General features: G+C 35.9%; 2 protein-coding genes across 2 annotated transcripts in view; one reads left to right on the forward strand and one right to left on the reverse strand.

Moving 5' to 3' along the window:
- LOC128679503 (uncharacterized) overlaps window positions 1-15424 on the forward strand; it is a 21083-nt gene extending 5659 nt beyond the window's left edge. The window contains exons 3-12 of the mRNA XM_053761791.1: window positions 6635-6799; window positions 7498-7638; window positions 8445-8537; window positions 9524-9661; window positions 10665-10829; window positions 11257-11394; window positions 11992-13428; window positions 13951-14094; window positions 14634-15104; window positions 15308-15424. Of these exons, the coding sequence (XP_053617766.1) occupies window positions 6635-6799; window positions 7498-7638; window positions 8445-8537; window positions 9524-9661; window positions 10665-10829; window positions 11257-11394; window positions 11992-12153 (1002 nt within the window). The 3' untranslated portion in view covers window positions 12154-13428; window positions 13951-14094; window positions 14634-15104; window positions 15308-15424. The remainder of the gene's footprint in view (window positions 1-6634; window positions 6800-7497; window positions 7639-8444; window positions 8538-9523; window positions 9662-10664; window positions 10830-11256; window positions 11395-11991; window positions 13429-13950; window positions 14095-14633; window positions 15105-15307) is intronic.
- On the reverse strand, window positions 297-5356 carry LOC128679507 (uncharacterized). Its single transcript, XM_053761798.2, has 5 exons — window positions 4093-5356; window positions 3157-3254; window positions 2401-2491; window positions 1297-1374; window positions 297-746 (listed from the first exon to the last, which is right to left on the reverse strand). Exons 1-5 carry the CDS (start codon window positions 4355-4357, stop codon window positions 649-651), a joined length of 630 nt encoding a protein of 209 aa, XP_053617773.1. The 5' UTR covers window positions 4358-5356; the 3' UTR covers window positions 297-648.
- Window positions 15425-17146: the final 1722 nt, after the last annotated feature.

Genomic DNA, 17146 nt, shown 5'->3' on the forward strand with positions numbered 1-17146 from the left:
TCCTTAAATGAACTGAAAGACATCAGTCGGAGTACGGGACGTCCCTCTGCTGTCGGGTGGAGAACCTAAGGTGAAGCTTGTGTAAGGACTCAATAAAAGAATTAAAAAAATAGATCAAATCTGTCGATTTTATAATTTCTTTTTATTTTTTGTGCCGGTCTTGAATATGGATAAATTTATTGGTAGCACTTGGGTGTCCAGGATCAACGTTGTAATGGTAACAATAAACCAACATCGTGTACATCACTGTACCATAATGTATTCTTTAATGAAATATTTTTTAACGGTACATAAGGACCTCTCAACATGGAGCCATAACATAAAATAAAAATATAACAGCTGTTTGATTCCCGTCTTCGAGATGTTGAAAAGAGATTTGTAAAATTTAGAAATGTTAATAATAAACACAACTAATTAACACTATACCTACGTTTATATTTATAATCAATCAAAGAATTTGGTCATTTGGAACCGTCATCAACCTTCAGTACAAAGCACGATTTTATTTTATTAAAACTGTAATAAGATTTTAATAAATAATATTAATCCACAATGATCTGTTAACAAAATTACAATACAACTTTCACCTGAGCATAGCTCTTATTGAAAGAAAAAGATTCAAAGAATGAAAAGTAAAATTAAATACAATTATTCTTTGCACTCGGCTTCGTGGAGCAAGATGGCGCGCCGCACGTACCGGAAGTGGTAGAAGCTGAACACAACCATAAATGAAAAGAAGTACATAACTGAAAAAGAAAATCATTATTACATTAATTAATTTAGGTACTATCAATATCCGACTCAATCAACGATCAATATTGGACTTTCTCTTGCTTTAAACCTTGCAAGGTTAGCTTTTTTACATTACAAGTTAATTTAATCTATTTTCTTAACACAGGTTTAATTTAGGTTAATAAAGTTTCAACACAGTTTCTGCTTTCACGAAAAATCGCCATCGAAAAATGGAAAAAATCATGGAACGTAGATTGCATGAGAAACGGATCGCAGCTGTTTCAGGTTTGCCTCTTTACAGGACCAGGCGAGAACGGTACTTACCAGACATTTCTTACGTAATTTGTTTACCTAGGCAAGACGTGGCCGTCCCATCGTAGGTAATGGAAAACATTTTGGGGAAAACCTGAACTGTTGACTTATGTTCAATAGTGTGTGTGTCTACCGCCACTGGCTGGCGGACTTCGTAAAAGTAGTGCCAGATGCCTTTGGACGACTTGAAGAAAATCCCAGACCAGGGAGCTACACTAGATAAGAAAGAAATAATATTTATTATCCTCATACCGCCTCCGAAGAAAGTGACGAGTCCACTCACACAAGCTAGGTTCACTAGCCGATGTTCCTCATCCTTTATTTTCGAAGCTGAAAAAAAGTACATATATGTACTTTTTAATCTACGATCAAAATTGGACTCCTCCAATCGTAACCATCGTAACCATCGTAACCAATCCTGATCCAACCGACAGCGATGGAGGCGTAGTAGAGGTGAGGGCTTTTCCCAGCAGTGGAACACTATAGGCTAATCAATCAATATATAAACTTCCGTTACTGAGTGACTGACTGACTGATAGACAACGCGTAGGAAGCTGAAATTTGGCATGTAGGTTCGCTGGGGATTGTAGAGGAGTTGTGGGGATTTCCTGAAATTCCCACGGGATACGGGTTTTTACTCACGAACTTGTGGGCAAATCTAGTAAAGAATATTACAAGCCATCTAGGAAAAATAAACATTAGGTCAGTCAAATACAAATTACGTACCTACTTAACTTACATTAATTTATTAAGACATTTAAAAATTTAACTTAAAATTTGAATTTACATTTGTTTTAATACCACATGCGATGGTTTACATGTTCAATGTTTCGCGCAAATGAACGGATTTCGATGCAATTTGGTAAACGAGTAGAATATAACCTGGAATATCACGAAGAGTGCATTTTACCGAAATTGTCATCAGAGCAAAGCCGCTCAGTGATTAAACTACTTTTTCTTCAGTTCATTATCATCTAATGTTGAATGTAGTGAACATGATCCCCGACTGGGCCCTATTTTTGAATGAGGTCTAATTTTAGAGGTCCAATGGGTACTTTCCCAATGTAAGGTTTCTATCTTCTCAATTAGTATCAATATTATCCACTTAATATCCCCATTGTCGAGCACAGGGGGCTTACCATCATCTCTTAACGCGATCCACTTACGACCTAAACTGAGCTGCATCGCAAATTCGTACCATCGACTTAATTTTTAGTATGAATGCGATTCATTTTAGGTGCCTAAATTAAACTGAGTTGCATTGGAATCGTCCTGTAAAAGTTGATGGTAGGCCTATAGGTCTGTATGGTAAAAAAAACTTTATTTAGTGGTAATAAATACAGTCTAAATACTTGCCATGTTTAAACCGCACGCATGCCCACGAAATTTTAGTTAAGGCCAAAGCGAGAATTCCAACCCACACAAATGTGGCCACCAGCAGGTAAACCTGAGAAATAATTTATTTAGCACCAGCTTTTGCCTGGAAATTATAGTCAACAATTATATTCCCAAAGAGGGTTGAAGTCAGGCAGGCTGAAGTAAAGTAATAGACATAGGGACAGATAGCGGGAAGCGACTTTGTTTTATACTATGTAGTGAAGTTTAATAAAGAATTTTTGATTAGAATGAGAGAGGTAAATAAATTCAAATTCAAATCATTCAGAAATTAGATCTTCACAGTCACTTTTTCTCGTCAATTTTTATATTTATAGTTATTTCTCACAAGCTACAAACTACTGCTGAGAAGAAATGCCAAAAGAAACTCATTTGAACAGTGTTGGTCCCTATCATGCCAGAAGGGCTTACCATTATTAGTTTCTTACAATGTTTTTTTCTAATAATATATAAAAGTACATAATGTACATAGTCAAAAGGTATATTAAAACTGGTTATGATTGTGATCCGAGTGTTGATTATAATACATATATCGATGTGAAACACAAATGAACTAACATAAATATATGAGAAACGAGATGACCAGTTCCCTGTGGCAGCCGTTCACGAGTTGACGCATGGGTCAGCTATCGCGTAGCTCAACCTTAATAGAGGGAACCTCACGACCCGGCCCACGACCAATAATAAAAATTATATTAAAAAAAACAAATAGGATACCAGCATAGCCCTGCAGTTCTCCGTGAGGGCCACTATGATGAGCAGCAGGCCAGCTCCCGTTACTCCACTCAGGATAGTCCCCGTTGCCACGCTCATGACTGGCGCAATTTATTTATTTATTTAAAAAAAAAACATCCGAAACATAAATATGTTTATCGGAATGGCAATATTATTAAAATATAATCGGTCAACTTAAATTACAGAATTATTGCGAACTAGCTGCGCCCCGGGGCTTCGCTCTCGTGGGAATTTCGGGATAGATGGTCGATGGTACTTACCATATGTGTTATTCTAGGTTATTTTCTACCCGTGTACCAAATTTCGTAACAATCGGTCCAGTAGATAATGGGTGACCCTTAACTTCACTTAACAAACAAACAAAACTTACTTTCGCATAAATAATGTTCGTTGGAATAGAATAATTGCTTGGGTATAAGAGAAAATGTTTAAATGTATTCACATAATGAAACACTATAATCAAAATGTCACTTTAATCAATTTTATTTCTAATATTTAATATTTTTTAGTTCTCAAGTATAATTGACTTTTCGATTCCAACATTTGTGACATTTGTCCGACTGTCATACATGCAAGCATACACTCATACAAGCCCCATATATATTTTGTTGTTTTTGACACATGGTAAAAAGTATCTGATTTGGCTTGATGGCGCCTTAAGCAAAAATGTTTATAATTTTTCTATTAATGCCTTAAGCAAAAATGTTTATTATTTATTGTGAAAGGCCTCCCCTTCATTTTTTCCACAAATCTCTGTTGTAACAACCGCAGGTACTATCGTCTCGCCATCTCTTTCGCGCCTACGCCGTTCTGGCACCCATAGGGTAGCCAGTATGTATAAAATAACCAATTATTGATTGATGATCATCATAAAATTCTAAAACAATGATAAGGGATTAACATACATGATAAACTTACATTGTGTCGCCATAGTCCTATGCATTTCATCATAAACTTTGCCGTGTGTCAGGATGAGTGTCAGACAGATAGACCCGACCAGAACTTGGCAGAAAGCGATCAGCAACACCCCTGGGAACAGATTGCAAACACCACAGCAGCTCTCGAAGTGGAAGCCAGGCTTGTGCACATTAAAATGGATGGGAACCCTGACGGAACTCCTGTCAGTGCTCTTACTTCCCCTATCACTAGATTTCCCGTACTCGTCTGTTGTGCTTTTTGTCATTTTGTCCTTGGTGTGTGTATGGGAGGAGTTGTAAATGCCAAGATTAAAATCGATGTTGTTTGAGACGTGAATGACACTAATGAGAGTTATGAATTTATTCTTTATGAATTCTCCGTGCAAGGAGGTAATACCGAATATATAAAAACAGGCTACTATAGACAGAGAAAATTTTAAACTTCTTTCAGCTCGTAGAAGAAAGAGAAACGCGTATTAGAAATACACCAGAAGAAAAGACCATGGAATTAGTAGGTACTACGAAGTACTTGGAAAAGACAGAGCGCAAATGTTTCTTGTCCCTTGTTCATAATTGTCAGTTTTACGCAATGTGATGTTTTTATATCTGTGGATTTACGCATAATTTTGCCGTTTTGCCTAAGACATACCGAGTATTTGTATGAAAATGAAATATTTGTATGAAATCCTAAGTTCTCGTCTGTAATGATACATGCGAATATATTTCAGCTTATCACTTTGGCCAATCGCAGAGCGCCATACCCGTCCGCTATTGGTACCTAGCTGCCAAGTAATACGAGTGAGAAAAATTGTTCGAATCATATTTTTGTTTTTGATTTAACCATGAATTTAGTAAGTACTCCTGTGTACCTAAAACTAATTCAATGGATTTAACATCTTATGCTGTACCATTATAGTCGTTATTTGATTGATGTTTGGATTCGGTTTCAGTCGGCCGTAGGATGTATTCATGAAAAATAATTCCAATGCATTATTTTGCGATATCGAACATTGGCGATGTTAATTTTTGTCATTCGTAATTTGAGAAGCTAAAGTAAGTGTTAGTTATATGATTTGTTGTATATTCTACGACCGAATCTTTCTGTTAAAATGTTTCTACTCCCGTTATTATCTCGTTTTTGACTGTAAATACTAGGACTTTACTAACACATCGTAATAAATAAATTACAAGTTGAAATAAACAATATTTATAGGCGGAGTCTTGTAATTAGCATAGTTTTTATGTATTGAAACATATGTAGGTTTATAAAATAAAATAAATAAATAAATAAATAAATAAATAAAATAACTATGGAAAAGCTTGTACAATATTAATATGTACAAATTGTCATTAGCCTTCGAATGTATAATGATACTCCAATGACTAACCTAAATGTTCGGTTAATGGATATTTAACAAATACAAAGCACATTTCACAATGAACAATATTATATTCTATCATTACAGATAAGTTTTTAATGCCCAATACAAACATTGTTTTATAACAATAATCTTTATTTATCCATTTAATTATTTTAACGTATCGTATGATTTGCAATCTTGGACACTAAGCGAGACACAAACCAGTTTCAATATGTCTATAAACAAATGTGGTCTTTGAGAGTTTACTACTAAGAATGATATAGAAATAGAACTGAGGAAACATGCTAAAGATGAGCTAGAGAGAGAGAGAGAGAGAGAGAGGAAATAAGTTAAAGGTGATTTTTTTCAATTGTATTTTTCTAGCAATATTGTAAAATGTTACGTGTGAAAACGTCTTTACAAAAACATAATAAGTTGCTAAGTATACTTGGGACAGGTACATATATACATACCTATGTATATAACAGTCAGTGTCATATCGAATCCATGTAAATTGTAAACGAAATGTATATAAGCCTAGTTCCATTATTTTTGTGCGTGTGTATTAATTTCTCATATTGCAACGCCACTCAGAATGCCAGTAAAACAGGAGAGGTAAGTTTAATTGATTATATGTTATTATATTAACGGAAATAAATATACTTATTGGATTTTTAGCGAATCTCAAGGAAGGATGAAAGAGATCCTTCTGGTTCTTCTTCAGTTTCCATAACTCTATTCTATTTTTTTCGTACTTTTTTCTTTTTACAAACTTTTAGTTTTGTATTTTTGGGCGTTATCTACACTGCAGTTTCACTTGTCCCGATGTTTTCTTGTCTGTCTGTATTCAAATCTTGCAATTTAGATTTCTCCTACTTCCTGTTGTCCTGCGGAGTTGAAATTTCCCACGTCGCTTCAGTTTCCATGACAATGCATTATTATGATAAGCATGACATGGTGGTGCACTCAGGATCGGCTCCCAACGAGGGAACTCCTCAACGGTTTACGGACACGGACATGGGTTTTGTCAGGCCACAATATCTTTCTGACGACAATGAGAGCATGTGGCAAAAATTTCATTTTTTTGTAAACATTTAAACATTATTACACGAGCGAGGACAGAAACTAAAAATTTGTTTTTAAAGCACATCACTCTCTTAAAAATGTTCATATGAATTCCAGGGCCCGTACAAAGTCTTATTGTTGAAGTCCGAGAGGTGCAAGACGCCATCGAAGCCCTACGACAAGAACCCTTCAACATATTTCACTAGCGAGATATATACAGCTAAAAATAGGACGCTATTGAGAGGAAACCTAACTGTAGTCAGGGTAGACCCTCAACTGTGGGTAGATATCGAATAAAATACATTACAGATTTTTTAAACATCCGATAGATCAGCTCTAAAATTCATCGGATTTTATGTTTTGGGTATTAGGAGTTTGTTACAAGATACACATTCTTTCATCCCCTACCATTTTTCGTAACCTGAACATGAACAGAGGCTAAGCTTTATACAATTAAGTTTTCGTAGGTACTACAAGTTTGCAACGTATGTCGTTCTACTAGTGGTCTCGCGTTCGCGCCGAAACTGGATAAAACCAGTATACGCGCGCTCGGCAAGTAGACAAGCTGAGGGCTGCGCAACAGTTGTCACAATGTTTCGCGCTCTTGTTCGATAAAAATTGAAGATTTTGGATAGATTTTCTAGTGGAATACAGTGTAAATAGATTCGGAGGTGTAAATCTAATAAATATGTTGTTTATATAGGTATTTTTATTTAAAATTCTTTTGCCAACTCTAGTAAAATAGGTAACAATTTCTACTTAAAAGCTTAGCCTCTCTTCCGATTCCCTACTTCTGTGCCTGGGGGACTACCTTGAAACATAAATATCTAGCACGTCTTTGCGTACACGATATGGGAAAAACAGACAGACAGTAACGTGTTACGTGTTGGTATGTTTCGTGGTATGCCTTGTTGTTTTATTTTTTTATCTTTTCCTGTATAGAATTTCTTTCGCTGTTTTACTCTTAGAAATTATTACAGTTATCATCTAAAGGTTTCATTCTGGCTGGGGATAAATATGAAGCTATATACGTGGCGAGAGCAGTGGGCTGCAACGGGGTCCTTATGAGGATCTTCAAGATCGGCCTCAACGTGCAGCATTTAAAGGGTTGTGTGCCTAAGGTATTGTATGTCTATATATGTATACTGAACTTATATAAAACTAGATTTACCCCATGAATTTAAAACAAACATGATTTTTCACACAAACTTTCACACCCCAATTTTAGTGATTTGGGAATTGATTTTCAAAAAAAGCAGCCTATATTTGTAGTCTTTAACTGCATGCACACCAATTTTTATCAAAATCGGTCCAGTGTTTTAGCCGTGAAAACAGAGAGACGAATACGAAGATGAATCTTAAAAACAATTTGAGAACTCCGATTTCGTTTATTTCGAGGTCGAACTAGGAGCCTGGTTAAATGAGAGAACTATATAATTTACTAGCGGTCCGTGCCGGCTTTGCTCGGGTAAAACCTTAATAAATTATACTCTTAAACCTTCCGCAGGAATCACACTATTTATTAAAAAACCAAAATCAAAATCCGTTATGTAGTTTTAAAGATCTAAGCATACATTACATACAGCACTTTGTTTTATACTATGTAGTGATTGGTGCACATTGGTATGAATAATAATCAACAGACCTTGCAAAGAGGGGACGAAAATGTTGGAAAAGAAACTCTCGGTTCAACGACGTTCGTCGCTAGCTCGTCTCGTAGAAACCTGGAATGTACTCAGATGAGAGAGAGAGAGAGAGAGAGATTTGTATGAATCATAATCATTATTTCAATGAACTAGGACCGAATATTCAAAAAGGCTTTGGTTTTCGGGCATCACAGTCATATATGTAACTGGGAATACACGAGCACGAGACAGAGATAATTCTAGCGCAAGTTTCCTGTCATTATATTTATTGCTTTTTCCAGGGCATGTATTTATACAAAGATGTGGACTTCAACGCCATCCAGCAGACCTGGACGAAAACCTTGAAGTATGGCTCGTATCTGTGGCGGCTACAGGTCGGGACTCGAGCTAGCACCTCCGTCTGTTGGGAATATCACACTCTTAACACACCTATATAAGAATAAAATGTCTTCAATGTTCCTTATTTGTTTACTAGTTGGGTCCCTGTTCACTCCCTTGGGAATTTGGGCATTCTGGCACCTGAGTAGTGTCAGGGGTTTAGATTTAGTTAGCGCGTTCAAACGTACGTACAAACTTTTCAGCTGTATATTTGTAACTGCAAATAATATGGCATAGACTAAATACTCCCTCCATTTCCTCTGAAGAGCTGTAAGAGTTTCCTCAGGCAATCCAGCGTACAAAGAGGGAAACGACCTGTCAGTCGTCCCAAGTATCGCTGAAATGATGAAATATCAAAAGATCTGTATGTCTTCCAAATAGCTCGTTGGCAAGAAGTGGCGGAAAATTCTAGTATATGTGTCCGAGTTCCTAATTTGATCTCTCAGCTAGCGAAGTAAATAAGAAAGTCCACCGTACAAGTCCAAGATGCAAATAACGCTAGAGTGGAGCTATGGAAGCGGCCTCCCAATCGATCTCATCTTTATATCCCCCTTGTTGAAAAGCTAATTGGTGTGAGGACTTTTGAACTGGCCAGAAAGAGACCAGTTCAAAAGTCCTTAATCAAAATCTAGGCTGAGTTGCATATATAACCGAGACAAGTGCAGTTTCTCCAGTAATAAATGTATCACTGTGGCGCTGTCCAGTCAATCACCTTCTTTCATATTCCAATGCCCCTATTCCTATACTAAAGAGGACCTCAAAGGCAAACGACAAAGTGATCCATGTGAGTGTCCACATACTGATTTAGTAGGTATCATAATTCTTTATACCGTTAGAGTCAATAGAAGAATCTTCATTTCCGATGACTGATTTTTATCATCTGCGCAGTAATTTGTTGCATCTATTACCCATTATCTAAAATCTTTGGCAGTAATAGAAGCAGCTGACACATTAATTTTTTTTTCTGTTGTTTCCCGAATAGCAAAGGAAGGAAGTACACAGTACCATGAAAGCACACTGCCTCTCTCACCCTTCAACCAGAACACAACAATGCTGTTATTTGGCGGCTGAAATTGATGAGAGTGAGGTGCCCATGCATGCATTTGATCATTATACCAAGGCATATCTCTGATTCTTCAACGAAATTCGTCGATTACTATGTCATTAGAGTGCAATGATGTTATTATAGTCAACTATTATAGCAATTATTTTAGGTTATTTTATGTTTACAACATAACATTGTAAATAGGTACCTATTTGTAATGATATGATACAAAATAAGCCATTAATGCTTAGTGTAAACAGTTTAGCAGCGAAATGAAATCCAGTCTTGTTGTTTCGTTGATTTTTATTATCTCTTCAATAAATGCTTCCTACGATGGAAACAATTCTAAATTTGTAAGTGTGGAGAAGCTACACTGAAGATCTACTCTATCAGCGTGTGTTTCTCATTCTCTTGTTACCGGTTTTGCGTTTAGAGCTCGTGGTTAGCTTAAAAGATAAACCTAATATTGTGAAGATTGGGCTGTGTTTTACTACTTTCTTTAGTCGTCTCCTAAGAGATCTACGGTAGAAATATTTAATAAATATATATGACCAAATGGGTTGCTGGTGTCCGTGGGTTATGGTGTTTGCTTAGCATCAGGCAAACCCCGCTCGTTTGCCCACTCAAGCTCGAGATTTGTGTTACGGGACACTAACTCAATGCTATCTATAACATTATATATATAGATAAATATACAAGACCCCGGTCAATCTGAAAAAGATCATTGTCTATGTTCACCTGACTGGGTATCGAACCCAGGACTTCCAGTAATCAAACCCAGGTATTCCAGTTTCCAGTTGGGCATGATGACATGGCCACGGAGGTCATGAGGAGAAATTCCAGTGGATATTGTTCGATACGACTAAAGGACAGGACACATAGTCTCTTCCTGGTCTTATTATAAGGGGGACCATACGCCTCACATTTAAGATATTTATTATTATTTACTTATTCAGAGCCATCAGGTGTCCCACTGCTGGGCAAAGGCTTTCCTCCATTCTTTCTATTTTCGAACCTATCCAAATTATCTCGCCTATATATACTATAATATAATTTCTCGAAAACATCAATTTTTCAGGGCCCATATAAAACCACCGTATTTAAATCGGAAAAGTGCAAAACTCCAACTAAGCCGTACGACAAAAATCCAGCCTATCTGTACTACTGCGAGGCGTATAAATCTGGAGAGAAGATGTTGCTGAGGGCTAACTTTACTGTGATCAGAGTGGACCCATTGATGAAGGTAATCGAGGGCAGAGTATCCTGACCACAGGTGTTAATAGGTGGTGGGTTAATTTGTATCTGGTCTTTACTATACGTGCATGGCCCTACATTCTCATTGTTGGTACAAGACATTCCATTTTTATTTTTACTAATCATAGCATGTGTTGGGCAACTGTATGTAGCTTTTATAATAAGTAAGTAAATATTGCAGGGAGTAGACATTTTGTCGCTACGTTAACGATGCTATCATCATCAGCAGTTCACGGACATAGTAAATATAGTAGTATGTACCATGAACATCAGTATCTCAATGAACCGACAGTCAGGGCTTATAAAGACTAGAGGCGCAGAATTTGCGAAGATAATATCAAATGAATTTATGATGTCAAACCTTATAACAAATACATAATCAAATTTTCTACATTCGGAGATACCTCATGTTGCAGATCAATATAAGAGCTTACATCAAAGAGGGGGACGGATGGAAGATCATGTATATAAACAAAAGTGGTGGCTGCCAGGGATTCGTAATGGAGGCAATGAAGTATATTTTCGGTGTCCAAAAAAGTGGGTGTATACCTAAGGTATCAGTTGAAATAATAGACAAATTATATCGATTGAATATGGGGATATGGAGTGGGTCTGGAATGGTGATGAGGGCGAGAAGTATGAGAAATTTGAATATATCATGATGGTTATGGGTGATTACCCGTCTTTTTGTAGTCCAAACAAGGGCACCCCGCAATCCTTTAGCGGACCCTGTGCTTCGACATTCAACGGCTGAGGAGTAAACCGGGAAAATGCTCAGATGAGAGAGATATACACATATATATAAATATACAGTGGATCTATTATAAAAATAAAGACAATCACAGTAAAATATTAAAATTTTGAAACAACTTTTATCAAGAAATCATCAGCATAAACAATTAAAACAATTAATTAAAGTACATAACAAACATAGTTTTTTTCGCTAAGATATTAATTACTCAATCGTGACGTTTCGTTTGAGTATTATTTAGTACTGGGCGTTTGGACGAATCCAAAAAATGTGTGATTTTATTTATGTCATATCTTTGAAAGCATTGTCATTATCACAGTATTTTTTCACTAGTATTTGTAATAATATAAGAGCTTTCGATTAGTAATCGTAATAAATTTTCTCACCTACCCAATTTCAGGGTACATACACTTACAATCACTTGGACTTCAATGAAATTCAGCACAATTGGTTGAAGACCTTCATGTACGGCAGGTTCCTGTGGACAGTGCAGATGCTGACCAGCGCCGGCACCAACGTCTGCTGGCAGTTCGAGACTGACATTACTCCTAAACTGGAATAGTCAAGTCTTTAAGAATTTCCTAGAGCCAACAGACCTGTTTGAAAATTTTTTTTCTCTGTTTCCGTTCGCGTAGTATGTCCGACAGACTTTCGCATTATTAAAGATATTTTTAATATGTTGTGCCTAGGCACTAATTCTATGGTGTAAACCGAATTTAAGAGCAAAATCGTGTGATGAAATTAAGCATATTTTTTATTTTCCCATACAAGTTACTGATGAAGTGATCAGCTGATATGGAAATATCGAAATATATAATACTTACGCGGAGGTTGTTGTATTAAATTTTGTTTTATTTAATAGAATATTTTTAAGTGAATATAAAAATACCATAATAAATTATAAATGATAAAATTACAAAATACCTGTGTATTTTGTAATTTTGTCATTTATAATTTATATTACAGTACAAATGGCATCAGTACTTAATATGTTTTTCATAGTCTCTTTATGTGTTGCACTGCTGGGCAAAAGGTCTCCAACGATTATGTTTTGCTACCTGCGCCCTGGGGCTTCGGAATAAAAGTATCCTATATGTTATATTCTACCCGTATCAAACTTCATAACAATTCGTCTTTTAGATTTTGCGTCCAGTAGATTTTGCGTGAAACAAACATAAACGTTATATAATTATAATACTGGATATTTATCCAGATAGGATCATTTGAAAGAAAAGGCAAGTGTAGAGAAATGGAGGCTGCTCCACCGACAAGAACGACGTTCTTAATTGCTTGATGATAGGTTTTTGAGTAGGTATAAACCGGATATTACCGGTTCAAACTAGTAGGGAAAATTCACCAAATGTCATTAGTTTATAGGTAAACTAAAACGAAAACGTAATTATATGGTGATTAGTTAGCGAAAGAAATCGTATAATAATATTATTTAGTAGTAATCAAAAATATGGACATATGTATGTATTTTAAGTTACATTAGCTAGATGTTAAACGGGTAGTATCAAAATGAACACCAGCGCAGCGTTACCAAGTTTTATTATTCTGTTACTCTGCTATTTTTGTTACACATCTCAAAACAATTTGACAATGGTAAATAGGTTGTATGATTGGTTTTTTTAGTTAGTAAATAAATTAAATTAAAAATAAAACTTTACAGGGTCCCTACAAAGCAAAAGTATCAATATCGGAGCCCTGCAAATCGCCATCCAAGCCGTACGACAATAATCCCGCGATATACTTCAACAGTGAGCTGTACACATCTGGAGGGAAAAAACTGTTGAAAGGAAACTTAACTGTTGTGAAAGTCCTCGCAAATTTGAAGGTAAAGGATTAATTATTTCTTTTTCACTACTAAGCAAGCAAACAGACATGCGGCTTTCCCAATGATAAGTGGTCACCACAGTCTATCAACGCCTGCAACGCCAGGGGTGTTCACTCGCGTTGCCCGCTTTGTGGCCTAGGGTCTTTTGCCACAGTACTCTGTCACTGCCTCTCTCTCCCTTCAAACTGGAACAGAATAACACAAGTGTTGAGAGTGGGTACATTATTGTTAAGAGCCAAGAAAGTTCACAAGATAAGGAATTCTGACGAAGCGACGTACATTGGTCGTACCTAATTAGAGGTCAGAAAAATACATTTTGAAGGGGTCTGTGTTTTTGGTATCACCTGCCTGCCTGGCGTCAACTCTTCTTGGGAATTATTTATTTATTTTAATTGTTATTCCCCATTTTTTCCTATCAGCTGCAAAGTCTATTAGTCTTAGATATGGAATGGTACTATTATAATGCCAGACCATTGTCCACAAAAAACTTAATCATAATATTTGTAACTTCTAATCTGACAGATACAAGCAAGAGGCTACGTTCAAGATGACAATAAATGGAAGATCATGAACATAGCGAATTCAGTGGGATGTCACGGGATGATCATGAAAGTCATCAAGTTTGCCTTCAACGTCCATGGCCACGCCCATTCCTGTATACCAAAGGTACAATATCGACTACTCAACGCTAAAATCCTAGTGATTAAAATTATAAATGCCAAAGTTTGAACTTGAGTATGCTATCCACAAATAGGACATGCACTGGATGGAACTAAGGAACGAGGGGATTCAATCACAGAAAATTTGCTATGTTTTTTTTATTTTTATTTGGAAGTATGATAGAACCTGGAACAGTATATAGGCAATGTACTTTTATCCTAAATTTCATAGGCGGACTAAATAATGAATAAGTTTTTTATTTCTAAATGCAAGTAGGCGAGGAAAACTTTTTGAGCCACTTGATTTTAAAACGAATGTATTTCTGATGGCTCTCCTAATAAGAAAATGATCGTTCTGCTAATGTATCATTCTGGAATATATTAAATAGGTATTTATAATTGTGCTTTTGACTGTAGCTTCGTTTTTACCTTGAGATTACATTCATAGACTTCCAATTTTACTATTATCAGTATTTTTCCATTATACTGTGATGTAACCAATACGATCATGTACATGTGATTAAACTTTATTTTTAACATTTTCAGGGCACGTACACATACAAAGATTTGGACTTTGATGCCGTTCAGCAAATGTGGAGCAAGTCCTTCATGTACGGCAGGTACTTGTGGAGAGTGGAGATTTTCTCCAGTAGCGGGACTCTGGTCTGCTGGGAGTACGTTTGTGACATGGAACCAAAACTAAACTGATTCAATCACTATTTCTGTGTTGTTTATTTCAGCAAAATTAAAATCACATTTCCTTTCAATTGTTGCGCGAACTCATGATTAAATAGATTTATACATTTTAATGATACAATTACCTATTAAAACTGATATTAACTACCTAAATTATGTCATGTATAATTTAGTTATTCGTATTAATTTTCATACTGTCATCAAACTAGTAAAATACGTGTGGTTTCAATGTTTTTATTTATGATGGAAAATAATGGCTTGGTGCCTGTTGTTTTATGTATTTTAATTTGTTATGGGTCTTCTGGAGAATATGATAAGTCCGTAAGTAAAAATATTTAACAGTCTCTTCATTCAATAATATAAATTAAAACGTGGAGCCATATATACGTGTATTAAGTTTTGCACAGCGAAGATCAATTTTGTACAAACGTAGTGTCATTTGACGATGAACTAGACGTCTCCGAGAGCCTTTTTAGCAGCAATAAGACATTCGTTTTTTAACGTTTTTTATTATCGTATTCAAGGGTTTGTATAGATCAATCATGCTGAACGCCTCAAGGTGTGAGAGGCCCCCTCTGCCATATCTGAAGGTGCCTTCGGTGGCTTTCTTTGTTGAAGTATACAACACCACAAAGAATATCAATCTTATGAGAGGGAACATCACGATTTACAAAGAATATTCCAATTACAAGGTAAAAATCTTCTGGAAAATACTTGACTAAAGAATTGCTTAGATTAAACGAGGTGTGTCTCGAGCGTTTTCTTATTCGAAAGCACAGTTCGAAAGGAACGCATAAAAATAGCAAGGTATCATTGGTATTAAAGAACTGCTAAAGAAATAGAAGGTATAGTCAACTATCCGATAAATATATTATTTTTTTTAAGAATCAAATAAAAATAGTGGTTTTAATTTATGATTATTTTCCCTATAGAAAGAGGTTAGTTCTCTTTATTGCAAAACGATAACACATAAGAAAAAACATAAGATCAAATTGGGTGGCGGCGAGGTGAAATACAAATAACGACTAAAAATATTGTTAAATGTGATTACTTTTGAAAACACTCGACAACAAAAGCTAAAAATATTAGCCTTTTTAGATAAAATGTAAATCCTATTTATTTGAAGAGGACAAGTGGAAAATAAGCTATGTAGCCAACAGCGCCGGCTGCCGAGGGGTTCTGCTGACTATTTTCTCCTCTCTCATGGGCTTAGACTACGACAAGGATAAATGTCTGATCAAGAAGGTAAGAAGCAAGCGAAAATATAAATTAAAATCGATTGAATTGTCATTGGAAATCATATCGATATCTAAAACAACTATTAAGGTTATTTTTTTCTATGTATGTGAGGTATGAAGCCCCTATTATATAATTAATCAATATTGGTATATAATCAATATGGCGGCCGTTTTTACAAAAGCCAATATGGCGGATTAATACTACAGCACACAGACTGGTCTGTGCTACAGCAGTTGCAAACTGCAAACCTAAAATAAATAATTGAGGTATGAGGTATATATGTATGTATGTGTGTAAAGGGTTTTAAAAGATGATCACAGAATTATATACAATTTGTATGTTAAATGTTGTAATGTTGTTTTGTATGAAAATTCGCTAAATGGTATACTCAATAGAGGCAGTTCATAGACTTTAACTCCTTACACGATTATTATATAAGTATATCCTTAGCCAAATGCGAAAGTAAGTTTGTTTGTTTATTTGTTTGTATGTTACCTCTTCACGCTCTATTTACTCATCCAATCTTCTTGAAATTTGGCATACATGTTGTTTGAAGTATGGAGAAGGACATATGGACCTTTTATCCCGAAAAATTAACGCGGTTGAAGCCGCGGGCAAAACCCTAAAATAATGCAAAGACATGCCTCCGTTGTCTGTTGCTCCAACAAAAGTTCTTATCTATCTCCTGAACGATGATAATAGATAGTAAAATAAACACATATTTTTTTTACAAATTTTGTAAATTGTTATTGTTCTTTAGGGCACATACAGCTTCTCGGGCATCGACACGAACCAGATCGAGCACACTTGGACCAACACGAAAGTCTACGGCTCGATGATGAGCAGGGTGGAGGTGTGTGAGGGCGCGCACACTGCCGAGTGCTGGGAGTTTCATGAGAAAGTCGTGCCTCTCACGTCTAATCCTTGACATTACTTGACACTTTAATTGTATTTTATCGTTGACTGATCAATCAGAAGTTACAATAAAACATTCTAAATCAGTTATTTGTCATTATACTTTGTTTAGACAGTAACATGTGTTAATTTTTTGAGAATAAATGACCTCTAATTAATGTGTGTGTTTAATTCCAACGCCAATTAAGTATTAGTCTAGCTGCGCCCCG

The sequence above is a fragment of the Plodia interpunctella genome, chromosome 21, assembly GCF_027563975.2.
Source record: "Plodia interpunctella isolate USDA-ARS_2022_Savannah chromosome 21, ilPloInte3.2, whole genome shotgun sequence".
NCBI classification, from domain to species: Eukaryota; Metazoa; Arthropoda; class Insecta; order Lepidoptera; family Pyralidae; genus Plodia; species Plodia interpunctella.